Source organism: Mobula hypostoma, chromosome 29 (assembly GCF_963921235.1).
Source record: "Mobula hypostoma chromosome 29, sMobHyp1.1, whole genome shotgun sequence".
Lineage (NCBI taxonomy): Eukaryota > Metazoa > Chordata > Chondrichthyes > Myliobatiformes > Myliobatidae > Mobula > Mobula hypostoma.
Window position 1 is genome coordinate 25,742,366 of NC_086125.1, and position 13,499 is coordinate 25,755,864.

The window sequence follows — 13,499 nt, forward strand, 5'->3', positions numbered from 1 at the left end:
ATAACATCCCAACTCTTGTACTCCATACTTTGATATTTGATACTCTGATACGTTGCTGCAAAACAACAAATTTCACGTGTATGTCAGATAATAAATTTAACCTGAAATTGGATAAGGGGGACTTGTACACCAGGGTTTGCACCTGGAAAACATCAGGTTTGGCAGAATTTGACATTATTCAAAAAGAAGCTGCCAGGTATTTTTGGATTGTCATATTTATTTTCATATCACGAGTCTTGGATGAATGAGAATGTAAAACATCAGAATCATGAATGTCTTTGCAGCTGAGTACAGCAATGCAACGCATAAAATATATTATAAATTATATTAAAAAATATATAAAAGATCAATAAGTAGTGCTTCTGGTTAAGATGGCACTACCAAACATGAGCAACTGTTGCTGCTGGTAGTCAAAAAGATAAGAAATCCAACTAAAAATACCTTTTCTACGTTAAATTGTGTTAAATTATTGCCGCGCACGGTGAAGGGGCGAACGAAGGTGAGGTAAGTTCAGGGGATGAGCCAAGTTCGTGTTGCAGAATCTTTGCAGATGGAGTAACGTTGCCTATACAGTTTGCCCAGGAGCAAGGCTGGTTTTCTGTGGGCATCGAAATGAGAAGTCGGGGCCTGGGCTGAGACGTCCTGATGCTCGTTTCAACTGGCCCGGGTGCAAGGTTGGATTCCACTGGGTGCCGAGCTGATCTGAAGAGCTTGAGAGCGGCTTTGGGCCGGGCGAAAGATTCTGAGCCTGGAGCGGGTTGCTGGGCAGCGAAATCTGGGCACGGAGAGAGTTGCTGGGCAGCGAAATCTGGGACCAGAGTGAGTCGCTGGATGTCGTGTTCTGGGCCTGGAGCCTTTTGTTGTAGCCTTGTCCTAGTGAGAGGTATGATTTGCTGCATAGACAATTTACATGTTGGCCCAGGTCGGAGGCGAGAGCCGATTTTGCTTGCTCTCCGCAATCTTCATTCCTCCCTCCATGGTGTGGAACTTTTCGCTGTTCCGCCATTGAGTCGATTTAAACGCCATTCCAGATAGACTGAAAAGACAGGGTGTTGGTCCGATGAGAGTTGATTTCACACACTGTCCACGACGGTCACTTCTCTGAGGCTATGAAGACAGCCCTGGCTGCTGAGCTCCATTTTTGCTAATATGATGAACTGGTAAGCGAGGCTTTGGGTCTACTCCAGGCTACTCCGGGGTTCGGATCTGAGGACTTAATTCTGTTCCGGAATGCTACTGTTGTTCACTTCAATTGTTTGCATGATCTTAGTTGTTTTCTTTCTCTTGTGCATCGGGTGTTGGTCTTTTTTTTTTGTTTTATTCTTTCTTTTCTTTCCTTGGGTTCTTTTGGGTTTCTTGCTTTGTGGCTGTGAGCAAGCAAATCTCAAGGTTATATAATTTATACATTCTTCGACAATAAATGAATCTTGAAATGAAAAAGAGAGGGAAAAAAAGGTAGTGTTCATGGATTCATTGATCGTGATCGCAGAGGGGAAGTGCAAGCAAGAAGGGATTAGTTAAGTTTGGCATCATTGTCAACATATGTTATGAGCTGAAGGCCCTGTTCCTGTTCTATACTATTCTATAGTGCAATACAGTGTGTATGCAGGCCCCTTCACCCAAAAAAACCGTGCCAACCCTGTCCTACTTCCTTTCCACTCCTGATGAAGGGTCTCACACAGGGATATCGACTGTTTATTCCTCTCCATAGATGCTGCCCGACCTGCTGAGTTGTTCCACCATTTTGTGTGTGTTACTCTGGATTTCCAGCATCTCTTGCTACACTCAGTGGCTAATTTGTTCGGTACACCTGTACACCTGCAATATCTAATCGTCCAACCATGTAGCCACGTGTGCAACACTGGTGTGAAGAGCATCTCTGAACACACAACGCGTTGAAGCTTGGAGTGGAAAGGCTACAGCAGCAGAAGACTACACTGGGTCCACTCCTAATAAAATGGCCTCTGAGTGTATTCTCCATGTTGTTTTAGACCCAAGAAAATGTTTTTATAAATGCAAGTTAATGAAAGCAAGGAACAACTTATGCACTGGATTTTATGGGTGTGTTTCCTTGTCCAGAAGCCGATTTATTCCTTTGCTTCACACAGTTGTATATTTGACCTGGAAGCATCAAGTTTAATCGCCTTGAGACGTGAATTTCCAGAAGGCAGAATAATCAGAGATTTGAGGTCCCTTGTACACAACCTCATACTTGAGAACAATTTGTTACTTATTAGTACGAAAGAAATGCTTTTTTTATGTTGAACCCTGAGGGGGAATATTTTTGGTGTTCTGTCTGGAACGAAGCTCTTTGTTTGGATTTTGTCTTTCGTTGTTTTGTTTTCCCTCATCAGTCCTCTAGTTGTGGGTCTTCGGCAATTGAGAGATGTGGCCTGTTTTGTCTGCAAGTGCCTGGTGTTATCTTACAATGTCAAGGGCAGGGCAACACATTCCTGAGCACCTGGATGGGGTTTGCTCTATCTGTCTGACTCTCAGTGGATCTACATTTGTGTACTGTCTTGACAGTGCCTCACTGGGCAGTGTCCTTGGCTCGACATGTGTGTTAATTTGCTGCACATCTTCCTGTAAATGCCTGCAAGAAAATTAATCTCAAGGTAGTATACGCTACTACTTTGATAAACAATTTACTATCATTCTCTCAATAATAGGGGAACGAGAGCAGCATACACAAAGTACTGCAAGAACTCATCAGGTCAGGCAGCAACGACAAAGGGAAGTGAGCACACAGTCAATGTTTTGGGCCGATAAGGAAGGGGGCAGAGTAAGAAGGTGGGGGGTGGAGGGAAAGGAGTACAAGCAGGCAGGTGATAGGTGGAACCAGATGAAGTGAGAAGTTGGGAGACGATAAGGGGAAGAGGGAAAGGGCTGAAGAAGAAAGAATCTGATACGAGAGGAAAATGCTTTCCCAATGTCAGGCCGTGTACACTCTCTTCTATCCTCCTCCCACCCCTCCCATTGAGCAGAAGATGCAAAAGTATTAAAGCACATACCACTACCTTTAAGAACAGCTTCTATCCCGCTGTTAAGAATATGCAATGGTTCCCTAGTACGATAAAATGGATTCTTCACCCCATAAATCTACCTTGTATGGCCTTATTGTCTTTGTGTGGCTTATGGCCTTGGATGTTCTAATGGCCACGTATGGCTTTATTGTCCACCTGTACTGCACTTTCTCTATAACTCTAACAACCTATCTGCACTCATTATTGCTTTCCCTAGTACTACCTTAATGCACTAACGTGATGAAGTCGTCTGTATGGATAGGCATGCGAAACAAGGTTTTTTACATCATGGAACATGTGACAATAATAAAACCGTAGTTAAAGATTTGCTGAAACCAAGAACACCTCACATGACACAATACCTTTGGGCAAAGTATTGTGGACAGAATTAAAAATAAACTTGGATTTCCTCACTTTGCAATGCATGTTGCAAGAGGATAGAAAAAATTTGTTGCTTTCTTGTGGAAGAATGTCATTATTGGTGAGCCATTTCAAGTTCCTGGGTGTCAGCATTCCAGATACAGTTACAAAGAAGGATGCAAGTGTCCTTGCTTTGTTAGCAGTTGAGGAGATTCAGTGTGTCAGCAAAGACTGATCAATCTGTATGGACGTACAGTGGATCACAAGAGCTCCTAAGGACTGTAGACTCAGCCAGCTGTATCACAGGTGCAGGTCTTCTGAGGACAGATTCGAGAGAGGTGTCTCAAGAAGGTGGCATCCATCATTAGGGACCCTCACTATCTGACACATATCCTCTTTTTGTTACTACAGCTGGGGAGGGGATAGGGGAACCGGAAGACCCAAGCTACATGATTCGGAAACTGCTCATTCCTCTCTGCTGATTAGATTTCTGAATGGTTCATGAACACAAGCTCATTATTTTCATGCTGTTTATTTACTTTTGTAATTTATAGTAGTTTTCTGTCTTTGCACTTTGCTATTGCTGCAAAACAACCATTTCACGTATTTAAGTTAGGCACAACTCAAATCACATCTATAAATTTGCTGATGATATAACTATTGATGAAAGAATTTCAAATGGTGACAAGAAGGTGTATAGGGAGCAAGACATACCAGCTAGTACAGGGGTGTGGCAGCAGCGACCTTAGACTCAACATCATTTAAGAAAAACTTGGACAGGTACATGGATGAGAGGTGTATGGAGGGATGTGGTCCAGGTGCAGGTCAGTGGGACGAGGCAGAAAAATGGTTTGGCACAGCCAAAAAGGGCCAAAAGGCCTGTTTCTGTGCTGTAATGTTCTATGGTTGTAACAGTAAGACCAAAGAACTGATTGTGGACTTCAGAAAGGGTAAGATGAGGGAACACATGTCCTCATCGAGGAATCAGAAGTGGAAAGAATGACCAATTTCTGATTCCTCGATGGGTGTCAATATTTCTGAGTATCTATCCCAGATGCAACATATCGATGCAATTACAAAGAAGGCACAACGGCGGCTATATTTCATTAGCAGTTTGAGGAGACTTGTTATGTCACCAAAGACGCTCACAAATTTCTACAGATGTACTGTGAAGAGCCTTCTGACTGGCTGCATCACTGTCTGGTATGGGGGGTAGGGTGGGGGCTACTACACAGGATCGAAATAAGCTGCAGAGAGTTGTAAACTTAGTCAGCTCCATCATGGGCTAGCCTCCGTAGTACCCAGGACATCTTCAAGGAGCGATGCCTCAAAAGGACAGCATCCTTCATTTAGGACCCCCATTGCCCAGGACATGCCCTGTTCTCATTGCTACTAACAGGAAGGAGATACAGAAGCCTGAAGGCACACATTCAGTGATTCAGGATCAGCACCTCCCCTCTGTATTCCAATTTCTGAATGGACATTAAACCCATGAACACTACCTCACTACATTTTTTGCGCTAGTTATTTAATATACACCCATATTGCTACCCTGTGCTGATTCGTTACAATGTGGTTATTTAAGTCTTTATTTATTTGTTTGAATGACAAAAATTCATTCTGAACAACATTTAAAACTTCTCAAGAGTAGCTGCCATTGCAGTAAACATTTAATCAGCTAATGAGAGTGCTTTACCTGCACTCTGAGCCAATCGCAGCCAATCGCGTACTAGTTCATGTTCTGTCTTCCCCGCATGTATAAACGTTCTTGCTCCCTCGCCAGTTTATTCCAATTTTTTCCACCCATAACGTCTGGAAAACAGCCTGCAACTTCCAGTGAGGAAAGGGCACTTAAGATGTCTGGGAAAAGCATTAGCATGGCTGTGAAACTACAAGTGATACAGCGTGAGGACATTCATGATGGCGATGTTGAAGAGTTACTACCTTCTCATTGTAAGAGCCCTCATAACAAAGAGCTTCGAGAATTGTTAGAGCAACGCATCCTGGATGAATCTGAGGACACGGGTGGAGAAGAGGAAACACCAGCAAGAAACCTCACCACAGAATTCCTCAGCACCAGCGTCACCACAGTCACACAAATCATGGACCAGCTCATCGATAATGACCCTGACTGGGAGCCAAGCAATAAGGCAAAGAGGGGTGTTCTCAACATGATCTCCTGCTACCGAGAACTGCTTCATGAGAGGATACTGAAGAAAAGGCAGGCAGATATCGATGCCTAGTTCAAGAAGAGGCCAAGGTTGGAGGAGGACCAACAGCCTGCTCTCTCCTCTAAGACGTAACCACCGCCCGCTTCCCTGTGCAGCTGCTGTGACGTGTTGCTACTCCACTGGTATACAGGTTAGGCCTGTCTGTGTGATCGTTACTCCACAAATTACTGTGTGCACACAATATAATACTTCATATATCTCTGGTTTGAGTCTGTTTTCAGGCACACATGTCCATTTATGTAATGATGTAATGACCCTGCATAGCACTGATTTACATCCTTTCCGATAAGCGGGTCTGAGTGTATACATACTTGCAGTAATGCACATTTTTCTCTCTCTGTTATTATGTATCGCATTGTACTGCTTCTGCAAAGACAACAAATTTCACAACACGTGCCGGTGATTCTGAATCTGATAATAAATACGATTCTGGATAAGTAACACAATAGTTATTTGCGATGTGAAGGAGGATCCTCTCTCTGATTTCAATCCATTTTCTCTTTTGAATCAATCATCAATCTGGTTTTTATTTCTGGTTTTTATGCTTGTTGAAATGTCTGTCGTCAGCGTTTTCTGCTTTGCATGTTCTGTGCATATAGTGGGAGCACTGCAATCCGTTCTGTCTGCAGTTTGCCGGTGTGGCTGATATCTGGACTGTAAGTGGGATGAAGATTTTCATCTGTACACAAATTCAAAGCTTTTTTCACCACAGCTGATTTGAGGGTCACTGCTTGAAGCTGGTTTATTGGCTATATTTCTGCTGCACTATTTAGAACCATGCTTTACTGAGTGGTGTCCCAAGTGTCCAACTGGTCTCTCCCTGTCAGTGTAATTTGCTCCAGCCCTTACTCTACCCCCTGTGTCTGTAAATCCCTCCCAACTGAACACTAATCCTTATTATTAACTTGCTCAATCCCCAACACCCCTCCTGTATTTGTGACGTCTTCTGGCCCCTACACCTTCCCTGTCTTTGTAACCCACTCCCCTCCAGAACCTACACCCTACCCTGTTACTGTAACCCTCTCCAGACCCTACACCTGTCACAGTAACCCCCTCTAGACCCTACACCCCTGTCACAGTAACCCCCTCTAGACCCTACACTTCTGTCACAGCAAACCTCTCCAGACCCTACACCCTGTCACAATAACCCCTCCAGACCCTACACCCCTGTCACAGTAACCCCCTCTAGACTCCACACCCCTGTCACAGTAACCCCCTCTAGACCCTACACCCTGTCACAATAACCCCCTCCAGACCCTACACCCCTGTCACAGTAACCCCCTCTAGACCCTACACCCCTGTCACAGTAACCCACTCTAGACCCTCCACCCTGTCACAGTAACCCCCTCCAGACCCTACACCGTCACAGTAACCCTCTCCAGACCCTACACCCGTCACAGTAACCCCCTATAGACCCTACACCCCTGTCACAGTAAACCTCTCCATACCCTACACCTTGTCACAGTAACCCCCTCCATACCCTACACTCTGTCACAATAACCCCCTCCAGACCCTACACCCTGTCACAATAACCCCCTCCAGATCCTACACCCCTGTCACAGTAACCCACTCTAGACCCTCCACCCTGTCACAGTAAACCTCTCCATACCCTACACCCTGTCACAAAAACCCCCTCCAGACCCTACACCCTGTCACAGTAACCCTCACCAGACCCTATACCCTGTCACATAACCCCTCCAGACCCTATACCCTGTCACAGTAACCCTCTCCAGACCCTACACCCGTCACAGTAACCCCTCCAGACCCTACACCTCTGTCACAGTAACCCCCCCAGACCCTACACCCTGTCATAATAACCCCCTGCAGACCCTACACCAGACCCTACACCCCTGTCACAGTAACCCCCTCCAGACCCTACATTCCTGTCACAGTAACCCCCTCCAGCAGACCCTACACCCTGTCACAGTAACCCTCTCCAGACCCTACACCCGTCACAGTAACCCCCTCTAGACTCTACACCCCTGTCACAGTAAACATCTCCAGACCCTACACCCTGTCACAATAACCTCTCCATACCCTACACCCTGTCACAATAACCCCCTCCAGACCCTACACCCTGTCACAATAACCCCCTCCAGATTCTACACCCCTGTCACAGTAACCCACTCTAGACCCTCCACCCTGTCACAGTAAACCTCTCCATACCCTACACCCTGTCACAAAAACCCCCTCCAGACCCTACACCAGACCCTACACCCTGTCACAGTAACCCTCACCAGACCCTATACCCTGTCACATAACCCCTCCAGACCCTATACCCTGTCACAGTAACCCTCTCCAGACCCTACACCCGTCACAGTAACCCCTCCAGACCCTACACCTCTGTCACAGTAACCCCCTCCAGACCCTACACCCTGTCATAATAACCCCCTCCAGACCCTACACCCCTGTCACAGTAACCCCCTCCAGACCCTACACTCCTGTCACAGTAACCCCCTCCAGCAGACCCTACACCCTGTCACAGTAACCCTTTCCAGACCCTACACCCGTCACAGTAACCCCCTCTAGACTCTACACCCCTGTCACAGTAAACATCTCCAGACCCTACACCCTGTCACAATAACCCCTCCAGACCCTACACCCCTGTCACAGTAACCCCCTCCAGACCCTACACCCTGTCACAATAACCCCCTCCAGACCCTATACCCTGTCACAGTAACCCTCTCCAGACCCTACACCAGACCCTACACCCCTGTCACTGTAACCCCCTCCAGATCCTACACCTGACCCTACACCCTTGTCATAGTAACCCCCTCCAGACCCTACACCCTGTCACAATAACCCCCTCCAGACCCTATACCCTGTCACAATAACCCCCTCCAGACCCTACACCAGACCCTACACCCCTGTCGCAGTAACCCCCTCCAGACCCTACACCAGACCCTACACCCCTGTCACTGTAACCCCCTCCAGATCCTACACCTGACCCTACACCCTTGTCACAGTAACCCCCTCCAGACCCTACACCAGACCCTACACCCCTGTCACTGTAACCCCCTCCAGATCCTACACCTGACCCTACACCCTTGTCACAGTAACCCCCTCCAGAACCTACACCCCTGTCACTGTAACCCCCTCTAGACCCTACACCCCTGTCACTGTAACCCCCTATTGTCCCTACATCCCTTCCTATCTCTATAACTTCTGCCTTTTTGAGGCAACACTCCTTGAAGATGTCTTGGATACGACGGAGGCTGGTGCCCACGATGGAGATGACTGAGTTTACAACTCTCTGCAGCTTCTTTCGATCCTGTGCAGTAGCCAGCCACCTACCCACCCCATACCAGACAGTGATGCAGCCAGTTAGAATGCTCTCCATGGTACATCTGTAGAAATTTGCAAGTGTTTTTGGTGACATAACAAATCTCGTCAAACTCATAGTTAAATCTAGCTGCTGTTGTGCCTCTTTTGTTGCTGGATCGATATGCTGGGTCTGGGATAAATCCTCAGAGATATCGACACCCAGGAACTTGAAATTGCTCACTTCTGATACTTCAGTGAGGACTGGTGTCTGTTCCCTCTTGCCCTTTCTGACTTAGAAAGAGATTTAGGCCATTCAGACAATCAAGTTTGCTCCACCATTCCATCATGGCTGATTTATTATCCCTCTCAACTCCATTCTCCTGTCTTCTTCCTGTAACTTTGACACCCTAACTAAACAAGAACATACTGACTTTCACTTTAAGTGCACCCAATGACTTGGCCTCCACAGCCATCTGTGGCAATGAATTCCATAGATTAAGCACTCCCTGGCTAAAGAAATTCCTCCTCTCTCTGTTCTGAAGGGACATCCTTCTACTCTGAGGCTGTGCCCTCTGGTCCTAGACTCCCCCACTATAGGAAACATCCTGTGCATATCCAGTCTATCTATGCCTTTCAATACTTAGCAGGTTTAAGTAACATCTTCCCTCATTCTTCTAAGCCATTTATCAGGAGACCATTTCTCCAGCAAATACAGGCCCAGAGCCACCAATCACTCCTCATATATTAACCCTTTCTTTCTCATAAACTCCTGGACCCTCTCCAATGGTAGCATATTCCTCCTTAGGTAAGAGCCCAAAACCTCTCTCAATACTCCATGCGGTCTGACCAATGCCTTATAAAGCCTCAGAATTATATCCTTGCTTTTATATTCTAATCCTCTTGAAATGAATGCTGACATTGTAGTCACCTTCCTTACACAGACTCAACCTGTAAGCTGATCTTTAAGGAGTCCTGCATGAGGATTCCCTTTGCATTTCTTGATTTCTGAACTTGCTTCTCATCTCTGTAACCACCTCTGTCCCCTACAGCCATTCCCATCTCTGAAACCCCTTCTGGCCTCTACATTCACCTATACCTCTGTAAACCATGCCCCCCCCAGCCCCTACATCCCACCCAACCTCTGTGACCACCCCCTCTCAGGGGCTGAAAGCGTTCCATCTCTATGTGGGTGATAAATTGTTTGAGATTGTGTTTTAAAAACTGTGGATATGAGGATCATATTTTGGTCCTTTTGAGGGTTACACCACTCAGTTATCTAACCAATACTTCATGGTCACATCCCTTCTCACCAACTTTGGTATCTAAAGGAGGCACCATCCATCATCAAAGATCCCTACCATCCAGGCCATGTCATCTTCTCACATATACCATCAGGCAGGAGGTTTTAATTTCCTACACAAGCAGACCACATGCAGTTGGTGGTGGCTGGCTTGGTTGATCGTTGTGGGGTTTTGGGAGGAAACTGGGTGAGTGGGTGTCTGGGGATGATGGGTTTGTCTGATGCTTGTGGGTGATTTGAGTGTAGTGGTTTGTGTGTGTATGTGTAGTTGGGTGCAGTGTGTGGGAGGTGACAGTAGAGAAGGCTTGGTGCTAAGGTGAAATTTCATCACCTACAGTACTGAATTGAAGATACTGTTGGAGATTGCTTGACGCAGACAAAGTGATGGTCAGCACCTCTGGGGGGATCTGAACAGTTGACGTTTTGGGCCGAGGCCCTTCATCAGGACTGGAAAGAGAGGGAGAGCGAAGCCAGAATAGGAAGGTGAGAGGAGGGGGAGGGCTGCAAACTGGCAGGTAATGTTTTGGGCCAAGACCATTCATCAGACCATTCTTCCAGCGTTTTGTGTGTGTTCATCAAGATTTCCAACATCTGCAGACCCTCTTGTGTACTTACCGAAAATTGCCCAGTGTGTTGAACTCGGTGTGAAATTTTCTTCTTTGGTTTTTCCACTGTTCAGGCAGATTCAGAGTTCAACCTTGCTGTTCTGTGTGCTCTTCTGAGAGCTGTTCCAAATCAGGATGTTGAGGGATCGTTTCTTGTGCTTTATCACACCCTGCAGTGTACTGTGTTTTCATATGCGCTGTTATGTAGAAGAGTTCCACTTGCCAAGAGTTACTTTGTCACTTTATAATTTCCTGTCAGTCACTTTATGATCAGATGCCCCTGTAGCTAGCATCACTCTATGGACATACAGTACAATCGGTCTATGTACAGTGTGTGTTAATCGTGTGTATATGCAACCACACTCAGTTACTTGTTCATTCTGTTTTATAGGGTTACATTTATTATAGTATCTTTTCTTTTTTTAAAAAATTCTGTTCCTTATGCATATTGTGTGTGTGTTTTTATGCTACGTCAGATCTGGACTACCAATCGTTTTGTGTTCTCCTTTACACGTGCGGGCTGAAGATTGACCATGGACAGTCTTGAATCATGAAAGTTGAATGATGTGTCTGTACTCACTGTGCATGGCAGACCTCTTGGCTTCTGTGGGATAACGTGGATCTTTGCTTCTGCCCGCAGGGTGCACACCTGTCAGTCATTGATGCACTCATGGCTGCCTTCATGATGGAAACGCTGAGCGGGGTGAAGTTGGCAGCGGATACAGAGGAGATCGCAAACCTGAGCCCGTCGAAACCAGTGCCGGCCAGCATTGAATTCAGGCTGCTGCTTTGGGTTGACAAGGTAACAAACTTTTAAAACCCTGGGAAGGTTTGACGTAACTGCCGGAGGTATTGACATTGTTTATTAACTGAGAGACAGTGCAGGTGGGGCCCAGTGCTGTGTCCTCCACCAGAGAGCAGGTGTCCCAGCACAAGTCACCAACACTTTTGTTCTGTTCTACATGCAGCCCATGGTCAAACAGAGGCCAGCTGTAGTTCTGCTTGGGATTAAGAGGTGGTCACAGCTCAAAGATGACAACCACTGTGTGGGTTGGATGGGGGGGTGGGAGGAGGTGGGCAAAACACTCAGACATAGAAGCAGAATTTTGCCATTTGGCTCATTGCGTCTGCTCCACCATTCAATATTGGCTTATTTTTTTCATCCCCATAACTCTTAATCCTCTTACCAATCAAGAACCTATTAATCTTTCTCTTAAGCATATTCAATAACTTGGCTTGTACAGCACACTGTGGCAATGAATTACACAGATTCACCACCTTCTGGCTAACGAAATTCCTCCTCACCTCTGCTCTAAAGGGACATCTTTGTATTCTGAGGCTGTGCCCGCTGGTTCTAGATTCTCCCACTACTCTCCTCTATCTCGGCTTTTCAATGTTTCGAGGATTCAGTGAGATTTCTCCTCATTCGTCTGAACTCCAGCGAATACAGGCACAGAGCCATCAAGAAGAGGTTGGTGTGAAGCAGAGGGCCTGTCAGTCTTAGTTATATTTGTTCGTCCATCGTTGACGTCGATGAGGACCTCGACACCATTATGATGGTGTCGAGACTAGCGCATGATTTGGATGTAAGTGAGGGAGAGTTGCGCAGCGTCAGCCTCTCTCTCTCTCTTCCCAATTCCCATCTGGATCCAGTGGCAAGACAGAGTCTAGACGGCTGGAGATGGGATTAGGCGCAGTGGATGACCAGGACGTCTTCTGTGTCTCATCCTGCTCTACACGTTCCACGACGCTTGCAGAGACCGCCTTCTTGACCGTTGGACCTTCCATTGGTCTCATCCGCTCAATCCACCAGAGTCTGTCTTCACATGCTGGGATAGACAACTCCCTATCTCACCGAGGGTTTGCGACCCGTCGGCTACCCTCACCTGGTTTAGCCGGCTTGTCGAAGCCGTTGCCCGGGGTGTGGCCGCTGTCGCATGCAAACAGCTACGGGGAGCCACAGGTGAGAGCTGAGTGCCAGGTGGGGACCAAAGGTGGACTAACCGCCCTAAAAAGGACGCGATATGTTCCCCCACCAGAGGTGCTACCCCTCCCTGACACCCTATACACCACTTAGTTATATATTGTTTGTATCACTTACAATATATCTTAAAAACCTGAACAAATTATTAAGGTGAATGAAAATATAAATGTAAATTCACAGCATGATCATTTGACCACTTACTTGCAAAGTTTCCCATCAGGTAAGCTTAGGTCAACTCTCTCTCCTTGCCTAAACCTAGTTTTTGATTCCCCAACCTTGGGTGAAAAGTCTGTGTGCATTGACCCAATCTAGCTACATCTCTGTAATATCACCTCTCATCTCCTGTGCTTCAATGAATATCCAACCTGTTCAACCTCTCTCCATAACTTAGGCCCCCAAGTCCCGGCAACCACAGTAAATGAGCTCACCAGTCCACGTGTCTTTGGGGTGAAGGAGGAAGGCACTTCACCCAGGGGAAGCTCACGTGGTCACAGGGAAAACATGCAAACTCCTCACAACATCTAAAGCCAGAATTGAACATGGGCCGCTGGAGCTGAGAGTCGTCGTCTTTACCTGCTGTGCCACTGTGCCCGGGTTTTTATATTGTACAATGATTACATGGAAACTGGACATAATCATTCCAGATTTGAGAGGAGTTGCTCATCATTGAAAATAACAGACAGGAAGTATTTTAATGGGTCACAAACCTCTGGAATTCTAGCTCCCCTAACC

The 13,499-nt window shown here is 46.5% G+C and overlaps 1 protein-coding gene across 3 annotated transcripts in view; it reads left to right on the forward strand.

Annotated features, from left to right (window-relative positions):
- The window catches only part of camsap3 (calmodulin regulated spectrin-associated protein family, member 3), a 245,721-nt gene that overhangs the window by 160,719 nt on the left and 71,503 nt on the right, over positions 1–13,499 (forward strand). For all 3 annotated transcript variants that reach the window (XM_063035960.1, XM_063035961.1, XM_063035963.1), the window contains exon 3: positions 11,424–11,585. In XM_063035960.1, the coding sequence (XP_062892030.1) occupies positions 11,424–11,585 (162 nt within the window). The remainder of the gene's footprint in view (positions 1–11,423; positions 11,586–13,499) is intronic.